The 20115-nt window shown below is 43.0% G+C and overlaps 2 protein-coding genes across 5 annotated transcripts; one reads left to right on the top strand and one right to left on the bottom strand.

The window, feature by feature from the left end:
* Positions 1-137: 137 nt before the first annotated feature.
* On the bottom strand, positions 138-4605 carry LOC121554182 (ribonuclease kappa-A). The gene is made up of 3 exons (XM_041867659.1): positions 4350-4605; positions 3770-3852; positions 138-1255 (listed from the first exon to the last, which is right to left on the bottom strand). The coding sequence occupies exons 1-3, from the start codon at positions 4425-4427 to the stop codon at positions 1111-1113; spliced, it is 306 nt and encodes a 101-aa protein (XP_041723593.1). The 5' UTR covers positions 4428-4605; the 3' UTR covers positions 138-1110.
* An 833-nt stretch (positions 4606-5438) lies between these two features.
* LOC121554400 (chromatin complexes subunit BAP18) lies at positions 5439-19810 on the top strand. Of its 4 annotated transcripts, none has more exons than XM_041867970.2 (6): positions 5440-5786; positions 6505-6599; positions 7625-7726; positions 8298-8512; positions 8880-8987; positions 18660-19810. In XM_041867970.2, exons 1-6 carry the CDS (start codon positions 5766-5768, stop codon positions 18722-18724), a joined length of 606 nt encoding a protein of 201 aa, XP_041723904.1. In that variant the 5' UTR covers positions 5440-5765; the 3' UTR covers positions 18725-19810. The 4 variants fall into 4 exon arrangements, with proteins under 4 accessions (XP_041723907.1, XP_041723904.1, XP_041723908.1 ...); XM_041867972.2 differs by having other exon boundaries at positions 5441-5786; positions 8883-8987; XM_041867973.2 differs by lacking the exon at positions 7625-7726 and having other exon boundaries at positions 5439-5786.
* The last annotated feature ends 305 nt before the right edge of the window (positions 19811-20115 follow it).

Below are 20115 nucleotides of genomic sequence, written 5' to 3'. Positions count from 1 at the left end.
CCATGTTACTGTCTATCTAGGGACGGGCACTGTAAATTAGTGCAAGCTAACGTGTTATGGTGAAATGCATCGTAAATTGCTATGTGTCAATGTTATTGCATCTGTCCCTACTCAAATAAACTTTATTTTTAAACTACTCAACAATCAGGATTTATTACATGACAAACGTCAAAACTTTTGAGATTTCCAAAACAAAAGATCTGACTGTGAACAGTCCATGAGAAGGCAGAAAAAAACCAGCTTCTGTCCAATAAGGCACTAGATTAGAATAGAACATTCTGAGAAGCACTAGAACACACAAAGAACAGCTTCTGTCGCATAATAAAGGCACACTAGATTAGGAGAAAGTTCTAGAAGTTCTAAAAACACACAGATCAAACTTCTGTGCAGCTTCTAAACAAGTTAAGGCTTCAAACAAATACAACTATCATTTGAGAAATTTCGAGAGAGATTTTTTACCTGAGGGGAAGACGGGCACAGTGAATTAACATAAAGCAGTTATTATTCCGAGTTCTGAAGACGCTAGCTAGGAAATAATAGAACTCTGGTGATTTGATTTCAGCAGATAAATAATAGCAAGGTGTTAGTGATTAACAAATATATTGATCATACACATACAGAGGCTGAATCCCAATTCTCCACACTTCTTCCAAAATGTGCACTTGTATACTCCCGCCCATGGATTTAAGAGTGCTGGAAACTCCCTCTAGCCAATTCATACATCAATCCCATGGTTTTAAATCCATGATGGCGACTGTACAGGTGCACACTTTGGGATAAGTGTGGAGAATCAGGACACAGACAGACAATAACAATGCTATCATCAGGGTTTGGGTCAATTCCATTTCAATTCCAGTCAATTCAGAAAGTAAACCAAATTCCAATCCAACATTTTCCTCATTGGAATTGGAATTTCAGGGTACTTCCTGAATTGTCTGGAATCGGCCCCAACCCTGGCTACCATTCATTCAGATTTAAAACAGAACATTTACGGAAAAAGCCACTCTTCTCCAGACAGTGTCAGGCGGTGGTGCTGCAGCCTGCAGTACCATGACCAGTCCAGCAGATGGTGTTAGTGCTGCAGTACCATGGCCAGTCCAGTAGGTGGTGCTAGCGCACCATGTACTCCTTGCGATGGTTGAGTTTAATCTGGCAGAAGGAGAGAGCAGCAACCAGCACGTAGATACCCGCTGCAATGAAACAGTTGTATCCAACCTGGTTATAGAGGTTGTAGATGTTGTGGGGAGGGTTTTGACTGTAATAGAGAGTGGGAGAAAGAGAGGGGGACAGAGGTCAAGGGGTGACAAAGAGTGGGAAGGGGACATGTGACACAAATTGGAAAAACGAAGACACTAAAAACGCTGGAGATGCACTGTTGAAGCCCTCTGCTCCACAAGGAGCTTAAAGTAATAAATCAAGGCAAGTAAGTCAAAACACTTAAAGGAAAATTCCACTCAAAAACAATATTTTGGTATTTGTTGTCCACTGTTGATACAGTCCCAAAATGTTTTGCATGTCAGCAGTCAAGATTTGGAGATATTGAACTATCAAGAAGCAAAGTGTATCTTGCCCCATCAAATCACATTTTATTGGCCACATGCGCCGAATACAACAGGTGTAGACATTACAGTGAAATGCTTACTTACAGACCTTAAACAACAATGCATTTATTTTTTAAATAAAAAAGTAAAATAAAAAAACAAAACAGTGTTGAGAAAAAAAAGAGCAGAAGTAAAATTAAATAACAGTAGGGAGGCTATATATACAGGGGGGTACTGGTGCAGAGTCAATGTGCGGGGGCACCGGCTAGTTGAGGTAGTTGAAGTAATATGTACATGTGGGTAGAGTTAAAGTGACAATGCATAAATAATTAACAGCGTAGCAGCAGCGTAAAAAGATGGGGTGGGGGTGGGGGGGCAGTGCAAATAGTCTGGGTAGCCATGATTAGCTGTTCAGGAGTCTTATGGCTTGGGGGTAGAAGCTGTTGAGAAGTCTTTTGGACCTAGACTTGGCACTCCAGTACCGCTTGCCATGCGGTAGCAGAGAGAACAGTCTATGACTAGGGTGGCTGGAGTCTTTGACCATTTTGAGGGCCTTCCTCTGACACCGCCTGGTATAGAGGTCCTGGATGGCAGGAAGCTTGGCCCCAGTGATGTATTGGGCCGTACGCACTACCCTCTGTAGTGCCTTGCGGTCGGAGGCCGAGCAGGTGCCATACCAGGCGGTGATGCAACTAGTCAGGATGCTCTCGATGGTGCAGCTGTATAATTTTTTGAGGATCTGAGGACCCATGCCAAATCTTTTCAGTCTCCTGAGCGGGAATAGGCTTTGTCGTGCCCTCTTCACGACTGTCTTGGTGTGTTTGGACCATGATAGTTTGTTGGTGATGTGGACACCAAGGAACTTGGAAGCTCTCAACCTGTTCCACTACAGCCCCGTCGATGAGAATGGGGGCGTGCTCAGTCATCTTTTTTTTCCTGTAGTCCACAATCATTTCCTTTGTCTTGGTCACGTTGAGGGAGAGGTTGTTATCCTGGCACCACACGGCCAGGTCTCTGACCTCCTCCCTATAGGCTGTCTCATCGATGTCGGTGATCAGGCCTACCACTGTTGTGTCGTCGGCAAACTTAATGATGGTGTTGGAATCGTGCCTGGCCATACAGTCATGGGTGAACAGGGAGTACAGGAGGGGACTGAGCACGCACCCCTGAGGGGCCCCCGTGTTGAGGATCAGTGTGGCAGATGTATTGTTACCTACCCTTACCACCTGGGGGCGGCCCGTCAGGAAGTCCAGGATTCAGTTGCAGAGGGAGGTGTTCAGTCCCAGGATCCTTAGCTTAGTGATGAGCTTTGAGGGCACTATGGTGTTGAATGCTGAGCTGTAGTCAATGAATAGCATTCTCACGTAGGTGTTTCTCTTGTCCAGGTGGGAAAGGGCAGTGTGGAGTGCAATAGAGATTGCATCATCTGTGGATCTGTTGGGGCGGTATGCAAATTGGAGTGGGTCTAGGGTTTCTGGGATAATGGTGTTGATGTGAGCCATGACCAGCCTTTCAAAGCACTTCATGGCTACAGACGTCAGTGCTATGGGTCGGTAGTCATTTAGGCAGGTTATCTTAGTGTCCTTGGGCACGGGGACTATGGTGGTCTGCTTGAAACATGTTGGTATTACAGACTCAGTCAGGGACATGTTGAAAATGTCAGTGAAGACACTTGCCAGTTGGTCAGCACATGCTCGGAGTACACATCCTGGTAATCCGTCTGGCCCTGCGGCCTTGTGAATGTTGACCTGCTTAAAAGTCTTACTCACATTGGCTACGGAGAGCGTGATAACATAGTCATCCGGAACAGCTGGTGCTCTCATGATTGTGGCAAGTGACACTTCTTGAAAATCGTACATCTTGAAAACTTGACCGCTGACATTCAAAACATTTTGGCACTGTATCAACAGTGGACTAATAAAAAATACAAATAAAAACAAGATACTTTGAGTGGTATTTTCCTTTAAAAGAAACGACAGCATCCGGCCTCCTATGGTCAGTTTTGAGTTTCCTCCCCTAATCAATAAGGATAGGATTGAGGGAGAGAAAGCTGACCCCGAACCATCCTGTATATATATATATACACACTACTCTACTGTGTATCCTCCCCTATGTTACATTAGTGCCACGTTTGTGTGTCTCCTGAGTGTGTGACATTTCTGAAGCTATTCTTCCACTGTGAGTCACGTGTCCAGAGACTGACTGTGTATGCGTGTGTGTGGACTCACTCGTTGTGCATGTCTTCCTCTTTGAAAGGCACATCCTCTATCAGCACTGCAGAGTGGGTGGTGAAGAAAATACCCAACATTGCCTAAAGAGCAAGAGAGAGAGAGAGAGAGAGAGATGGGGTGAGAGAATGTGATTATTGGTAGGTAGCAAATGACTTAGTAGTAGTATGGCTTCCTTTGCTTGTATCAGCAGTGCAGTGCATAATACTCCAACAAATATCAATGTCATAAGAGGAACTTCTCAAACCTAAAGAGTTTATTTGACTACAAGAAACATAGTCAGTGGCTGTAGGAGAAGACTACAACAAACACCATCAGTCCCTGTCTGTCTATGTCTTAATGAGGCACCCCAAGAGATAGCTAGCTATACAATTCAGCTGTAATAAATTAGCTAGTAATGTTTCTGGGCTGGGGATCACACATTGGCATATGCGATGCAAAAAAAAAAAAAACATTACCATACTCTCTTGGTTGTCTTATCAATAACCTATTATTTTAACAAGCACTGTACACATACAATGTACACATACTGATAATAAACAACTAAAACCACTTTACTTCAAGTTACAAGTTATATTACCAGCATTATGACTCCCCAGATGCTGATGACAATACCGCAGGCGGCCAACTTGGGACCGCAAAATAAACACGAAACCATCGTTTAACAACTCAAATAACGACGTAAACTCAAAAAGACACTTATCACTACGGTAACTCTCGTAGTTCCCAACTTAAATAGCAGAAATAAGTCACTTGGGCAGCTGTTTGTCGTCTAACCAGTTGTTCTCAGGACCTCGAGCTCAGTGTGTCAGGTGACTTATGGAAACAGGAAAGAGGGAGATGTTCAAGAATCAAAAACGTTGCTAAAATTGACACCGATGATGTATATGGAAATATATGTATTTAACTAAGCATATTTTTTATAAGGAACAAATCAGTTCCACTTATGATTATTTTCCCGATGAGGAAACAGTTCCAGCGACGTGGCCAAGTGCTGAGGGTGTGTTCGTAAAGTCACTCTGGAGTCCCTGAGTGCGCTCAGAGTGCACTCTGGGCGTTCGTAAATTCAGAGTGTTTTGCTCTTGGAGCGTTCAGAGCGCACATGGACGCTCTGGCCGAGGAGTAGGTTTGATCCGAGCGTTCTGGCCTCACAAAGGAAGTCAGGCACCCAAGCTTACTGGCTAACGTTGGCTAACTACTTCCAGACACAAATGAGAGAACACCTCACTCCATTTTACTCGCCCTAGCAGAGCTGGTTAGGCTGTTTTCATGTTATCTAGAGTGTCGGTGACTGTAACTGTGCTGCTGGCAACAATTTAATAACGGTTGTTTTTTTGATGCCAACGTTGTCATATTCAACAGGTTCATAAATTCCTCAGTTATTCTGCCCTTTGGCACACAGACGAGAGTGCTCTGAAATCGGAGTAGATAGCCAGAGTGAATTTACGAACGAACCCTTAGTTACTGTGTTGAAATGTAGCTATAACGTTTTTGAAACCACAATTAATGTTAATATGTTGTCACTATTATACGATAACATGACATTCCAATATTTATTTTTCTTTATTCGCTACAATGTTTAAAAGGGGGATACAGAAAATTGAAACATAGTTATGAATTTGGACCAATCGTGAATACATGGAGGGAATTTTGGACCAATCATCGCTTGGAATTTACCAGCGCACGTTAGGACTTCCGTTTGTCTATTGATGTCGTTTGTGTGTGTTATTTATTTAATTGTATGTACAAATTGCTGATTATTGCACACAAAACACACGGACTCTGTTACTAAAATGTAACGAGTCACTGAAACCATTAGCATATTGCAGACACGAATATCAATATTGTAGGACGCGTCGCGGACGAAGTTGTCCTTTGTTTTGCCAGCCTGCAGTGCAAGCAAGCTAGCTAAACTAGCTAGCTACGTTAGTTAGCATCTCTAAACAGTGTTCTTTCTTGGAAAATCTGAATCAGATCAGCAACTTCAAAAAGCAAAATGACTTCAGCCTCAACGAAGGTAGGTTGGTTTTAGCCCTATTTATATATCTTTGTTATTTAGCAAGATACTGCAAAAACATCTAGCTAATGTTCAAAATAGCAAGCTAATTTGAATTGGTACCTGTGTAGAACATCAGCTATAATTATTCCAAAGATAAATATGTATTTTACTGTCTTTGCTATACCAAGGAAACTCTTTTGAAAATACATTATTCGTTTTATGACAAGTCAAGCACCAAGGACGTGGCTGAATGAAAGTTTTGGCAAAGTTGGCATGTATGCACTTCTTTCTCACGTCCATGTCCTTTGTGTGTATATAAGCCACCACGTGGTGGCGCTGTCTGCATGGTGCAGAAACCCCTCATCAATTATCTCCTCTTAGAATAAACATGAATTCTGCATTAGAACCGTACAAAATACAAAACAAGTAAAAGATGGACAAGTCCTGTATTGATATAATATGCCATCAGGTTTTGCCTTGCAGTTGTCATACAGTCGTTCATACATACCAGGGTTGGGTTCAAGGCCAGTCAATTCAGATAGTAAACCAAATTCCAATTCAAAAATGTTCCTCATTCAAAATCATTGAAGAGAATTGGAATGGAATTGACCCCAACCCTGACACATAGTGTACTGTACTCCAAACAACCTCAGCTACTGCCTCAAAATAAAAGAGGAAATAGGATCATTCAAAAGGTATTTGTGTTTTTAAGTTATTTTCTGGGTTCATGTCTCAGGTTGGAGAGATCTTCTCAGCAGCAGGAGCAGCTTTCACCAAGCTGGGTGAGCTCACCATGCAGCTGCACCCCGTCTCTGACTCCAGCCCTGCAGGGTGAGGGCAACACATACACACACACACACTAGGGTTGGGCCGAGATGCATGATTAAACCAAATATTGTGATGTTTGACATTGAGGATATATTGTGAAGTGCAAGACTATTTGAACTTTACAAATCAAAACTGTGCAGTTTTATCAGTTAGGCTTTAGGATTATGTTGAAAATGAAGTCTAAATGAATTAAGTCATTTTTTCGTCATACGAAGATCATTTATTGAGAATACGACTATAATATCATAATAAACACAAAAATTGCACAGTCCGTAATAATTTAGTCATTAGCAGCGCAAAATGATTATATTGGATATTTGGAGTAGCGTATCGTAGAAGAGGTGTCCCCAAATATCGCCCAACCCTAACACACACACACACACACACCAAGTTGCATGTAGATAAAGAACTGTATCGATTGGCCTATGTAGAGTTCTAAGTCTAGTCAACATTAGAAGTCTGTCTATCTACTGACCACCACTTGGTCATTTTTGGGCTTGTGTCACTGGTAGTACACTCTCTGATTCATTAGCTGTGCTCTGTGGAATATCCCTGCCAAGAAAAACACTCAGCGGAAACACTGCTGCGTCATTACCACGAAGCACACAACACCCACCCACGCCACGTCCACCCTTTCTCAGTCACTGGGTGGTGGAGGTGATCCTCTCAGTCTGAGGGGTTCTGAACGACGATGAGGAAATAGAGCATCAATTGCTGATCACCGACAGTGTAACCGGTGTGAAATGGCTAGCTTTTTAGCGGTGACGTCACTCGCTTTGAGACCTTGAAGTAGTTGTTTCCCTTAGGTAACCATGCTTCGTGGGTGACTGATGTCGATGTGTTCAAGGTTGGGGCAAAGTGAGGAATGGAAGCAACACTGTTACATGAGCATAATGACTGATCTACAAATCATAATGGGTAGTTATTTAGGATGCAAGGTGATTTGTAGGTAAGGGATTCTGCAATCTGTGCAGTCCATCTGCAATGTAGCCTGGTGGATCTGAAACACGCCCTGTGTGTCGTTGCAGAGCTAAATGGACGGACACTGAGATTGAGCAGCTGAGATCGGCCGTGGTGAGATTTGGTGATGACCTGAACTCTCTCAGCTCTGTCATCAAGGAGCGCACTGTGTAAGGACACACTCTCCCTCTTCTTAGAATATTCTCCTTTCTCTCCCTCTCTTTTCATTCCTAGTGGCCTCTATCAAGTTGTATATGTCCCATGCACAAGTACAGTGAAATGCTTAACTTGCAAGCTCTAGCCAACAGTGCAGTAATATCAAAGTAGTATAACAAATAATACAACAAAATATATCTAATAAAGAAACATCCCTCTTCATATATCATTTATTATCTTTCTCCTTCACCCGGTCTCACTGTCTTACCCCTTGTGTCTTTCTCTCATTGAACACTTCACGTCTGAGTGGTGTCCAGTCAGATATATATTTTAAGGTAGCTAGCTCTAAAGCAATAGGAAGATGGTCTATCAGTGACACAAGCCCTGATGAGCTAAAACCATCACTAGATCTAAAATATCACATTCCCATTTTTTATACCCACACATCCATTGTACTGTCTGTCTACTAGTGCTAAAGATCTGTATCAAATCATGAGGGTTTACCTTTTTAAAGTATTTGATGACAGGTTACTGGTTGAATCCCCACCACCACCGCTAACCTCCCACCTCGTCTCTCCTTCTCAGGGCTCAGATTAAAACTACAGTCAAGAGGAAGCTTTATGACGAGAGTGGAATGCCCATCTCCACCGACTCCCCAAAGAAGACCGTGAAGAAGACCGCTGTCACCACGGCTACCACAACTGTCATCGCTGTGCCAACTGCTCAGGTCGTCGTGCCGGCAGGTCTCCAGGGCAACGTGACCGTGGCTCCTCCCGCTATGAAGAAACAGAAGACCTCAGGTGAGTGGAGATGGATGGATGGAAGAAGGAATCATTTAATCAATCAGCTTTGTAGTCATGTCCATCTTGGCAATGCTTTTTATTCACACTCCTTTCTTCACAGACACACTGAAATACATTTTAGGGCACATAATGAAGACATGAAGTGTGGGAACCTCCATTATTGACATATTATTAAAGTGTAATACTGATGTATTGTTTTTCAATGTGTGGGGGAAAAAGTCCATGCAGATCAAATTAAATCGTTTCAACTGAAAATATTTAGTTTTCTTGTCCATATCATATTTCAAACAAAGATTTTTGCATTTTTACATTTAGCTAACCATCCCATCCTCTCTTCTTGCCTATGTGTTATAACGTGTTCCAGCAGACGTGACCCTGAGTGCTCTGAATGACTCTGATGTGAACTCTGACCTGGTGGACATAGAGGGACTGGGAGAGGGATCCAACTCCAAGAAACTCAACTTCGATCAGGGTGAGAGAGACAACGGCCTTCTTTACTACTATTCACTACTACAGATCGTGGTAATGCACAGCCTTTGCTATTGACTGATTGTGGGGAACCCAATAATTAGGCTACTGTTCATCAATACCAATCTATTACTGTATCAGAAAACTGTAGGGCAATTCCACGGAAAGGAATTTTGCAGAGTCAAAAAACATTGATTTCAACGTTTAACAAACCATACAACTCAACGCACAACGACTGAACATTTTACAAAAACACATTTACTGAAAGAACTGTGCAGATGCAAAGTTTGGTAACAGAATTTCGGTAAAATCTCCCTCTTAATGCGACCACATTTTCCAAAAAATCATAAATATCTGCTCCGAATTAAGATTCAATGATGTCTGCAGAAATAATGGGGCGTCAGCGATGACATGAGACATTGACTTTGAAAAAGTCTCTTTTAGTTATAGAAATACAGTAAGTGAAGTGGATTTACACCCTGTAATGGAATTGTGGTAACGGAATTTCATCATGGTTCTCTGATCTGTACTACACAGAAATGCATAATTATGGATATGAATGTCATTGTTTTCATTGTGATGTATCCTAAATAGGTATACAAAGATATAAATATGCAATATCCTCCTTTGCATATCTGGGTATTATTCTACACACTGGCTATTATTTGAATGAGCAAACAAGACCAAATTTGGTTGGTCCGGACCAAATCTGAACCAATCATAGATGTCAATGTTTCACAAGTTTGGACATCAAAGTACAGCACAGTAGAGCTCAGTACAGTATAGTTTAGTACAGTACAGTAGAGCACAGTAGAGTTCAGCACAGTAGAGCTCAGTAGAGTTCAGCACAGTAGAGCTCAGTAGAGTTCAGCACAGTAGAGCTCAGTAGAGTTCAGCACAGTAGAGCTCAGTAGAGTTCAGCACAGTAGAGCTCAGCACAGTAGAGTTCAGTAGAGCTCAGCACAGTAGAGTTCAGTAGAGCTCAGCACAGTAGAGCTCAGTACAGTAGAGCTCAGCACAGTAGAGCTCAGCACAGTTCAGCACAGTAGAGTTCAGCACAGTAGAGCTCAGCACAGTAGAGTTCAGCACAGTAGAGCTCAGTAGAGTTCAGCACAGTAGAGCTCAGTAGAGTTCAGCACAGTGGAGCTCAGTAGAGTTCAATAGTGTTCAGCACAGTAGAGCTCAGCAGAGTAGAGTTCACACACAGGAGAGTTCAGCACAGTTCAGCACAGTCGAGTTCAGTACAGTAGAGTTTAGTACAGTAGAGCACAGTATAATTCAGTAGAGTTCAACACAGTAGAGCTCAGTAGAGTTTAGTACAGTAGAGCTCAGTAGAGTTCAGTAGAGCTCAGCACAGTAGAGCTCAGTAGAGTTTAGTACAGTAGAGTTCAGTAGAGTTTAGCACAGTAGAGCTCAGCACAGTAGAGCACAGTAGAGTTCAGCACAGTAGAGTTCAGCACAATAGAGCTCAGTAGAGTTCAGCACAGTAGAGCTCAGTAGAGTTTAGTACAGTTTAGTACACTAGAGTTCAGTAGAGCTCAGCACAGTAGAGTTCAGCACAGTAGAGTTCAGCACAGTAGAGTTCAGCACAGTAGAGTTCAGCACAGTAGAGTTCAGCACAGTAGAGTTCAGCACAGTAGAGTTCAGCACAGTAGAGTTCAGTACAGTAGAGTTTAGTAGAGCTCAGCACAGTAGAGTTCAGTAGAGCTCAGCACAGTAGAGTTCAGTAGAGCTCAGCACAGTAGAGTTCAGTAGAGCTCAGCACAGTAGAGCTCAGCACAGTAGAGCTCACGCAGTAGAGCTCAGCACAGTAGAGTTCAGCACAGTAGAGCTCAGTAGAGTTCAGCACAGTAGAGCTCAGTAGAGTTCAGCACAGTAGAGCTCAGTAGAGTTCAGCACAGTGGAGCTCAGTAGAGTTCAATAGTGTTCAGCACAGTAGAGCTCAGCAGAGTAGAGTTCACACACAGGAGAGTTCAGCACAGTTCAGCACGGTCGAGTTCAGTACAGTAGAGTTTAGTACAGTAGAGCACAGTATAATTCAGTAGAGTTCAACACAGTAGAGCTCAGTAGAGTTTAGTACAGTAGAGCTCAGTAGAGTTCAGTAGAGCTCAGCACAGTAGAGCTCAGTAGAGTTCAGCACAGTAGAGCTCAGCAGAGTAGAGCTCAGTAGAGTTTAGCACAGTAGAGCTCAGTAGAGTTTAGCACAGTAGAGCTCAGTAGAGTTTAGCACAGTAGAGCTCAGTAGAGTTTAGCACAGTAGAGCTCAGCACAGTAGAGCACAGTAGAGCTCAGCTCAGTAGAGTTCAGCACAATAGAGCTCAGTAGAGTTCAGCACAGTTTAGTACACTAGAGTTCAGTAGAGCTCAGCACAGTAGAGTTCAGCACAGTAGAGTTCAGCTCAGTAGAGTTCAGTAGAGTTTAGTACAGTAGAGTTCAGTAGAGCTCAGCACAGTAGAGTTCAGTAGAGCTCAGCACAGTAGAGCTCAGTAGAGTTCAGCACAGTAGAGCTCAGTAGAGCTCAGTACAGTAGAGTTCAGTAGTGTAGTACAGTAGAGCACAGTAGACTTCAGCACAGTAGACTTCAGCACAGTAGAGTTCAGCACAGTAGAGTTTAGCACAGTAGAGCTCAGTAGAGTTCAGCACAGTAGAGCTCAGTAGACTTCAGCACAGTAGAGCTCAGTAGACTTCAGCAGAGCTCAGCACAGTAGAGCTCAGCACAGTAGAGTTCAGTAGAGCTCAGCACAGTAGAGCTCAGCACAGTTCAGCACAGTAGAGCTCAGCACAGTAGAGCTCAGCACAGTAGAGCTCAGCACAGTAGAGCTCAGTAGAGTTCAGCACAGTAGAGCTCAGTAGAGTTCAGCACAGTAGAGCTCAGTAGAGTTCAGCACAATGGAGCTCAGTAGAGTTCAATAGTGTTCAGCACAGTAGAGCTCAGCAGAGTAGAGTTCACACACAGGAGAGTTCAGCACAGTTCAGCACAGTCGAGTTCAGTACAGTAGAGTTCAACCCAGTAGAGCTCAGTAGAGTTCAGTAGAGCTCAGCACAGTAGAGCTCAGTAGAGTTCAGCACAGTAGAGCTCAGCAGAGTAGAGCTCAGTAGAGTTTAGCACAGTAAAGCTCAGTAGAGTTTAGTACAGTAGAGTTCAGTAGAGTTTAGCACAGTAGAGCTCAGCACAGTAGAGCACAGTAGAGCTCAGCTCAGTAGAGTTCAGCTCAGTAGAGTTTAGTACAGTTTAGTACACTAGAGTTCAGTAGAGTTCAGCACAGTAGAGTTCAGCACAGTAGAGTTCAGCACAGTAGAGTTCAGCACAGTAGAGTTCAGCACAGTAGAGTTCAGCTCAGTAGAGTTCAGTAGAGTTTAGTACAGTAGAGTTCAGTAGAGCTCAGCACAGTAGAGTTCAGTAGAGTTTAGCACAGTAGAGCTCAGCACAGTAGAGCACAGTAGAGCTCAGCACAGTAGAGCTCAGTAGAGTTCAGCACAGTAGAGTTCAGCACAGTAGAGTTCAGTAGAGCTCAGCACAGTAGAGTTCAGTAGTGTAGTACAGTAGAGTTCAGTAGAGTTCAGCACAGTAGAGTTCAGCACAGTAGAGTTCAGCACAGTAGAGCACAGTAGAGTTCAGCACAGTAGAGCTCAGTAGAGTTCAATAGTGTTCAGCACAGTAGAGCTCAGCAGAGTAGAGTTCACACACAGGAGAGTTCAGCACAGTTCAGCACAGTCGAGTTCAGTACAGTAGAGTTTAGTACAGTAGAGCACAGTTATAATTCAGTAGAGTTCAACACAGTAGAGCTCAGTAGAGTTTAGTACAGTAGAGCTCAGTAGAGCTCAGCACAGTAGAGCTCAGCACAGTAGAGCTCAGCACAGTAGAGCTCAGCACAGTAGAGTTCAGCACAGTAGAGTTCAGTAGAGCTCAGCACAGTAGAGTTCAGTAGTGTAGTACAGTAGAGCAGAGTTCAGCACAGTAGAGTTTAGCACAGTAGAGCTCAGTAGACTTCAGCACAGTAGAGCTCAGTAGACTTCAGCAGAGCTCAGCACAGTAGAGCTCAGCACAGTAGAGTTCAGTAGAGCTCAGCACAGTAGAGCAGAGTTCAGCACAGTAGAGCTCAGTAGACTTCAGCACAGTAGAGCTCAGTAGACTTCAGCAGAGCTCAGCACAGTAGAGCTCAGCACAGTAGAGTTCAGTAGAGTTCAGCACAGTAGAGCTCAGCACAGTAGAGCTCAGTAGAGTTCAGCACAGTAGAGCTCAGTAGAGTTCAATAGTGTTCAGCACAGTAAAGCTCAGCAGAGTAGAGTTCACACACAGGAGAGTTCAGCACAGTTCAGCACAGTAGAGCTCAGTAGACTTCAGCACAGTAGAGCTCAGTAGACTTCAGCAGAGCTCAGCACAGTAGAGCTCAGCACAGTAGAGTTCAGTAGAGCTCAGCACAGTATAATTCAGTAGAGTTTAGTACAGTAGAGCACAGTAGAGTTCAGTACAGCTCAACACAGTAGAGCTCAGCACAGTAGAGCTCAGCACAGTAGAGCTCAGTAGAGTTCAGCACAGTAGAGCTCAGCAGAGTAGAGTTCACACACAGGACAGTTCAGCACAGTCGAGTTCAGTACAGTAGAGTTTAGTACAGTAGAGCACAGTATAATTCAGTAGAGTTCAACACAGTAGAGCTCAGTAGAGTTTAGTACAGTAGAGCTCAGCACAGAGCTCAGTAGAGTTCAGCAAAGTAGAGCTCAGCAGAGTAGAGCTCAGCAGAGTAGAGCTCAGTAGAGTTTAGCACAGTAGAGCTCAGTAGAGTTTAGCACAGTAGAGCTCAGTAGAGTTTAGTACAGTAGAGTTCAGTAGAGTTTAGCACAGTAGAGCTCAGCACAGTAGAGCACAGTAGAGCTCAGCACAGTAGAGCTCAGTAGAGTTCAGCACAGTAGAGCTCAGTAGAGTTCAGCACAGTAGAGCTCAGTAGAGTTTAGTACAGTAGAGTTTAGTACAGTTTAGTACACTAGAGTTCAGTAGAGCTCAGCACAGTAGAGCTCAGCACAGTAGAGTTCAGCACAGTAGAGTTCAGCTCAGTAGAGTTCAGTAGAGTTTAGTACAGTAGAGTTCAGTAGAGCTCAGCACAGTAGAGTTCAGTAGAGCTCAGCACAGTAGAGTTCAGTAGAGCTCAGCACAGTAGAGTTCAGTAGAGCTCAGCACAGTAGAGTTCAGTAGAGCACAGTAGAGTTCAGTAGAGCTCAGCACAGTAGAGTTCAGTAGTGTAGTACAGTAGAGCACAGTAAAGTTCAGCACAGTAGAGTTTAGCACAGTAGAGCTCAGTAGAGTTCAGCACAGTTCAGCACAGTAGAGTTCAGCACAGTAGAGTTCAGCACAGTAGAGCACAGCACAGTAGAGCTCAGTAGAGTTCAATAGTGTTCAGCACAGTAGAGCTCAGCAGAGTAGAGTTCACACACAGGAGAGTTCAGCACAGTTCAGCACAGTCGAGTTCAGTACAGTAGAGTTTAGTACAGTAGAGCACAGTATAATTCAGTAGAGTTCAACACAGTAGAGCTCAGTAGAGTTTAGTACAGTAGAGCACAGTAGAGTTCAGTAGAGTTCAGTAGAGCTCAGCACAGTAGAGCTCAGCACAGTAGAGTTCAGCACATTAGAGTTCAGTAGAGCTCAGCACAGTAGAGTTCAGTAGTGTAGTACAGTAGAGCAGAGTTCAGCACAGTAGAGTTTAGTACAGTAGAGTTCAGTAGAGTTTAGTACAGTAGAGTTCAGTAGAGCTCAGCACAGTAGAGTTCAGTAGAGCTCAGCACAGTAGAGTTCAGTAGAGCTCAGCACAGTAGAGTTCAGTAGTGTAGTACAGTAGAGCAGAGTTTAGCACAGTAGAGTTTAGCACAGTAGAGCTCAGTAGAGTTTAGCACAGTAGAGTTTAGCACAGTAGAGTTCAGCACAGTAGAGTTCAACACAGTAGAGTTCAGCACAGTAGAGTTCAGCACAGTAGAGTTCAGCACAGTAGAGTTCACACACAGGAGAGTTCAGCACAGTTCAGCACAGTCGAGTTCAGTACAGTAGAGTTTAGTACAGTAGAGCTCAGTAGAGTTTAGTACAGTAGAGCTCAGTAGAGTTCAGCACAGTAGAGCTCAGTAGAGTAGCGGCGGCAGGTAGCTTAGTGGTTAAGAGCGTTGTGCCAGTAACCGAAAGGTCACTGGTTCTAATCCCTGAGCCGACTAGGTGAAAAATCTGTCGATGTGCCCTTGAGCAAGGCACTTAACCCTAATTGCTCCTGTAAGTCGCTCTGGATAAGAGCGTCTGCTAAATGACTAAAATGTAAATGTAAGTTCAGCACAGTAGAGCTCAGTAGAGTTCAGCACAGTAGAGCTCAGTAGAGTTCAGCTCAGTAGAGTTCAGCCCAGTAGAGCTCAGTAGAGTTCAGCACAGTAGAGCTCAGTAGAGTTTAGTACACTAGAGTTCAGTAGAGCTCAGCACAGTAGAGTTCAGTAGTGTAGTACAGTAGAGCACAGTAGAGTTCAGCACAATAGAGCTCAGGAGTTCAGCACAGGAGAGTTCAGCACAGGAGAGTTCAGCACAGGAGAGTTCAGCACAGGAGAGCTCAACACAGTAGAGTTCAGTACATTAGTGTACACAACTCAAGTGTGCTCAACTCTACTGAACTATACTGTACTTTTCTTTACTGTCCCAACTGTAGTTTGTGGCTACTATGATTTCCCATTGTAGCTAATTCAATTGCAGAAATTCCGTTACCAATTTGGTAATGGAATTTCAAGTTTTAATCACTTAATACATAAACAAAATTAATATCAGCGAAAACACGAACTACAGTGAGGGAAAAAAGTATTTGATCCCCTGCTGATTTTGTACGTTTGCCCACTGACAAAGAAATGATCAGTCTATAATTTTAATGGTAGGTTTATTTGAACAGTGAGAGACAGAATAACAACAAAACAATCCTGAAAAACGCATGTCAAAAATGTTATAAATTGATTTGCATTTTCAGGAGGGAAATAAGTATTTGACCCCTCAGCAAAACGTGACTTAGTACTTGGTGGCAAAACCCTTGTTGGCAATCACAGAGGTCAGATGTTTCTTGTAGTTGGCCACCAGGTTTGCACACATCTCAGGAGGGATTTTGTTCCACTCCTCTTTGCAGATCTTCTCCAAGTCATTAAGGTTCCGAGGCTGACGTTTGGCAACTCGAACCTTCAGCTCCCTCCACAGATTTTCTATGGGATTAAGGTCTGGAGACTGGCTAGGCCACTCCAGGACCTTAATATGCTTCTTCTTGAGCCACTCCTTTGTTGCCTTGGCAGTGTGTTTTGGGTCATTGTCATGCTGGAATACCCATCCACAACCCATTTCCAATGCCCTGGCTGAGGGAAGGAGGTTCTCACCCAAGATTTGACGGTACATGGCCCCGTCCATCGTCCCTTTGATGCGGTGAAGTTGTCCTGTCCCCTTAGCAGAAAAACACCCCCAAAGCATAATGTTTCCACCTCCATGTTTGACGGTGGGGATGGTGTTCTTGGGGTCATAGGCAGCATTCCTCCTCCTCCAAACACGGCGAGTTGAGTTGATGCCAAAGAGCTCGATTTTGGTCTCATCTGACCACAACACTTTCACCCAGTTCTCCTCTGAATCATTCAGACAGGCATGTATATGTGCTTTCTTGAGCAGGGGGACCTTGCGGGCGCTGCAGGATTTCAGTCCTTCCCGGCGTAGTGTGTTACCAATTGTTTTCTTGGTGACTATGGTCCCAGCTGCCTTGAGATCATTGACAAGATCCTCCCGTGTAGTTCTGGGCTGATTCCTCACCGTTCTCATGATCATTGCAACTTCACGAGGTGAGATCTTGCATGGAGCCCCAGGCCGAGGGAGATTGACAGTTCTTTTGTGTTTCTTCCATTTGCGAATAATCGCACCAACTGTTGTCACCTTCTCACCAAGCTGCTTGGCGATGGTCTTGTAGCCCATTCCAGCCTTGTGTAGGTCTACAATCTTGTCCCTGACATCCTTGGAGAGCTCTTTGGTCTTGGCCATGGTGGAGAGTTTGGATTCTGATTGATTGATTGCTTCTGTGGCAGGTGTCTTTTATACAGGTAACAAACTGACATTAGGAGCACTCCCTTTAAGAGTGTGCTCCTAATCTCAGCTCGTTACCTGTATAAAAGACACCTGGGAGCCAGAAAAAATCCTGATTGAGAGGGGGTCAAATACTTATTTCCCTCATTGAAATGCAAATAAATTTATAACATTTTTGACATGCGTTTTTCAGGATTTTTTTGTTGTAATTCTGTCTCTCACTGTTCAAATAAACCTACCATTAAAATTATAGACTGATCATTTCTTTGTCAGTGGGCAAATGTACAAAATCTGCAGGGGATCAAATACTTTTTCCCCTCACTGTAATTGATAGGTCTACCCTTTCTTGTTACTTATGTGAACTTTCATTAAAAAAAATATGGGCATAAAGATATACTGAACAAAAATATAAACGCAACATGCAACAATTAACGATTTTACTGAGTTACAGTTCATATAAGGAAATCAGTCAATTAAAATTAAATTTGTTAGGCCCTAATCTATGGATATCTCATGACTGGGCAGGGGCGCAGCCATGGGAGGGCATAGGCCCACCCACTTGGGAGTCAGGCCCAGCCAATCAGAATGAGTTTTTCCCCACAAAAGGGCTTTATTACAGAAATAAATACTCCTCAGTTTCATCTGCTGTCCCAGTGGCTGGTCTCAGACAAACCCGCAGGTGAAGAAGCTGGATGTGGAGGTCTTGGGCTGGCATGGTTACACATGGTCTGCGGTTGTGAGGCCGGTTGGACATACTGCCAAATTCTCTAAAATGACATTGGAGGCGGTTTATGGTAGAGAAATAAACATTACATTATCTGGCAACAGCTCTAGTGGACATTCCTGCAGTCAACATGCCAATTGCAGGCTCCCTCAAAACTTGAGACATCTGTGGCATTGTGTTGTGTGACAAAACTGCACATTTTAATGGCCTTTTGTCCCCAGCACAAGGTGCACCTGTGTAATGATCATGCTGTTTAATCAGCTTCTTGATATGCCACACCTGTCAGGTGGATGGATTATCTTGGCAAAGGAGAAATGTTCACTAACAGGGATGTAAACAAATTTGTGCACAAAATTTGAGATAAATAAGCTTTTTGTGTGTATGGAACATTTCTGGGATCTTTTATTTCAGCTCATGAAAACGTATATATTTTTGTTCAGTGTATATGGGTTTTTGGTAATGGAATTTCAAGGCAATGTTTCTTAAACTTACAGAAGGCAGAACATTTTCTCAAATGAAATATGTGTTGATATTAGTTGCAGGGGTCTTTACTTCAACATTGTGTTTTGATGTATTTCTAAGACTTTTTCTGGTAGATGTTTAAGACTCCTTTTCCACCTGTTTGACCATAAATCAAAGCCTTTGCTTAATTCTAATTTCTGGGATGGAAAATGGTTGAAGAATGTATATATGCCGTCATTTAAAAAATAATATAGACCCTAACTTTCATTTGACATGTTCCTATGAACTTTATCTAGAATATATATAATTTTTAGATCAACTTAGATCTTGCAGAAACTATACTGTGTAACAGAGTTTCTGGAAAAAGTAAATTCTATGTTCTTCCACTATTTTTCAACGAAAGTGTTTTTGTGTGCTCTCCTCTACAGACAACCTGAACCTCGACTCCGGCCTCATCATGAACTCAAGTGACCTGCCGCTCCTCTCTCGTTGACCTCACCTTTGACCTTTCAGAAGGTCTCTGGTTGCATCCCAAATGGCAACCTATTTCCTACATAGTGCACCACTTTTGACTAGAGCCCATTGTACCCTGGTCAAATGCAGTGCACTAAATAGGGTGCAATTTGAGCAGCCCAGGCATCTCTCTTATAGACAACAGCTGAGATCCTTCAGAAGAGTTGCTTTGGCAGATCTCTATGGGTGTGTCTGAAAAGACACCCTATTCCCTATTTAGTGCACTGCTATTGGCCAGAAATAATATTCCAGATGCAAATTTCTCTTTGCATGAGGAATGTGTTGGTGAATGTAAATAATGTTGTTGTTTTTTTGTACCATGCAAAAAGCCACTGTTCAGTGAGTCTGTGGCCCAGGCAGATACGAGTGGCCAAGGACTGTAGATGGCCACACTCTTAGTTTATGGCTATACATTAACTATGACGTTGGTACCCCATCGTCAAAAATATTCCTTTATGTAGGCAGCCCTGCGAAGGCCCCTTTGACAGTGCCACAACTGCAAACCGTTGTATACCGGACCATTGAGTTATTCATGAAACCCACCACTAAAGACAACTATTTGAAAATCATACTGGATAATGTCGCTATGGACTCAGAATCGTATCAAAGTATAGGAATTGGTTACAAATTCTGAGTTTAGTGTACAGTATTTTCCTTTCTGTATGACACTGTGGCAAATAACATAATTTTTCAAAACATGACCCACCTTCATCCTTCAGTTTCTTCCCCTAAAAATATTTGTATAGGAGGCCTCTCTCTAAAGACAGTGATGATAAAATGACCTGTGTGATTTGCTGAATTATGGTGAATAAAAGTTGAATTTAATACAACTAATGTAGTTGGCAGTAATATTCTTAATAATCAGGAATCTTTATTAAAATAAAATGTTTTACAATTGAATATACTGGTGGATACAGTAATAAAATGGTTGTGAAACTATCTCTGTCCATTTACACTCCCACACAATATACCCTATTTTTTTTCTAAAGCAATGAATCAAATTAACACCAACCCTCAAATGAGGGAGAGCCAAAATATGATGCAAAAAAAAAAAAAAAGACCACCATGCATGATACCACTTTAACACAGGGCTTCTGCTGATAAAAACATTCACTATTGAGTAAAATAATGGTGGTACAATACAGAATATGAACACAGCAATTGATGCCATTTTAGCTCCAGGCTGATGGGTGAATAAAGATGCATTGTAGACAAGTGTGTGTCTGGCATTAGCAGCACAAGCCATACTGGCAGCCCAGAGACAGGCTAGCTACCAGTAATGATGTGCTGCTAACACCAGACACACTGGAGACAGGCTAGCTAGCTACCAGTAATGATGTGCTGCTAACACCAGACACACTGGAGACAGGG

This window comes from Coregonus clupeaformis, chromosome 39, assembly GCF_020615455.1.
Source record: "Coregonus clupeaformis isolate EN_2021a chromosome 39, ASM2061545v1, whole genome shotgun sequence".
Lineage (NCBI taxonomy): Eukaryota > Metazoa > Chordata > Actinopteri > Salmoniformes > Salmonidae > Coregonus > Coregonus clupeaformis.
The sequence above is the reverse complement of the archived record's forward strand: the minus strand, read 5'-3'. Positions and strand labels throughout refer to the sequence as shown.

Coding starts and splice junctions, on each gene's coding strand:
- LOC121554400 (XM_041867970.2), top strand. CDS start 5,766: ATGACTTCAGCCTCAACGAAG. Junction 6,600..7,624: donor TCTGACTCCAGCCCTGCAGG/GTGAGGGCAACA, acceptor GTGTCGTTGCAG/AGCTAAATGGACGGACACTG. Junction 7,727..8,297: donor GTCATCAAGGAGCGCACTGT/GTAAGGACACAC, acceptor TCTCCTTCTCAG/GGCTCAGATTAAAACTACAG.
- LOC121554182 (XM_041867659.1), bottom strand. CDS start 4,427: ATGGTTTCGTGTTTATTTTGCGGTCCCAAGTTGGCCGCCTGCGGTATT. Junction 3,853..4,349: donor TCTGGGGAGTCATAATGCTG/GTAATATAACTT, acceptor CTTGCTCTTTAG/GCAATGTTGGGTATTTTCTT. Junction 1,256..3,769: donor GAGGAAGACATGCACAACGA/GTGAGTCCACAC, acceptor TCTCTATTACAG/TCAAAACCCTCCCCACAACA.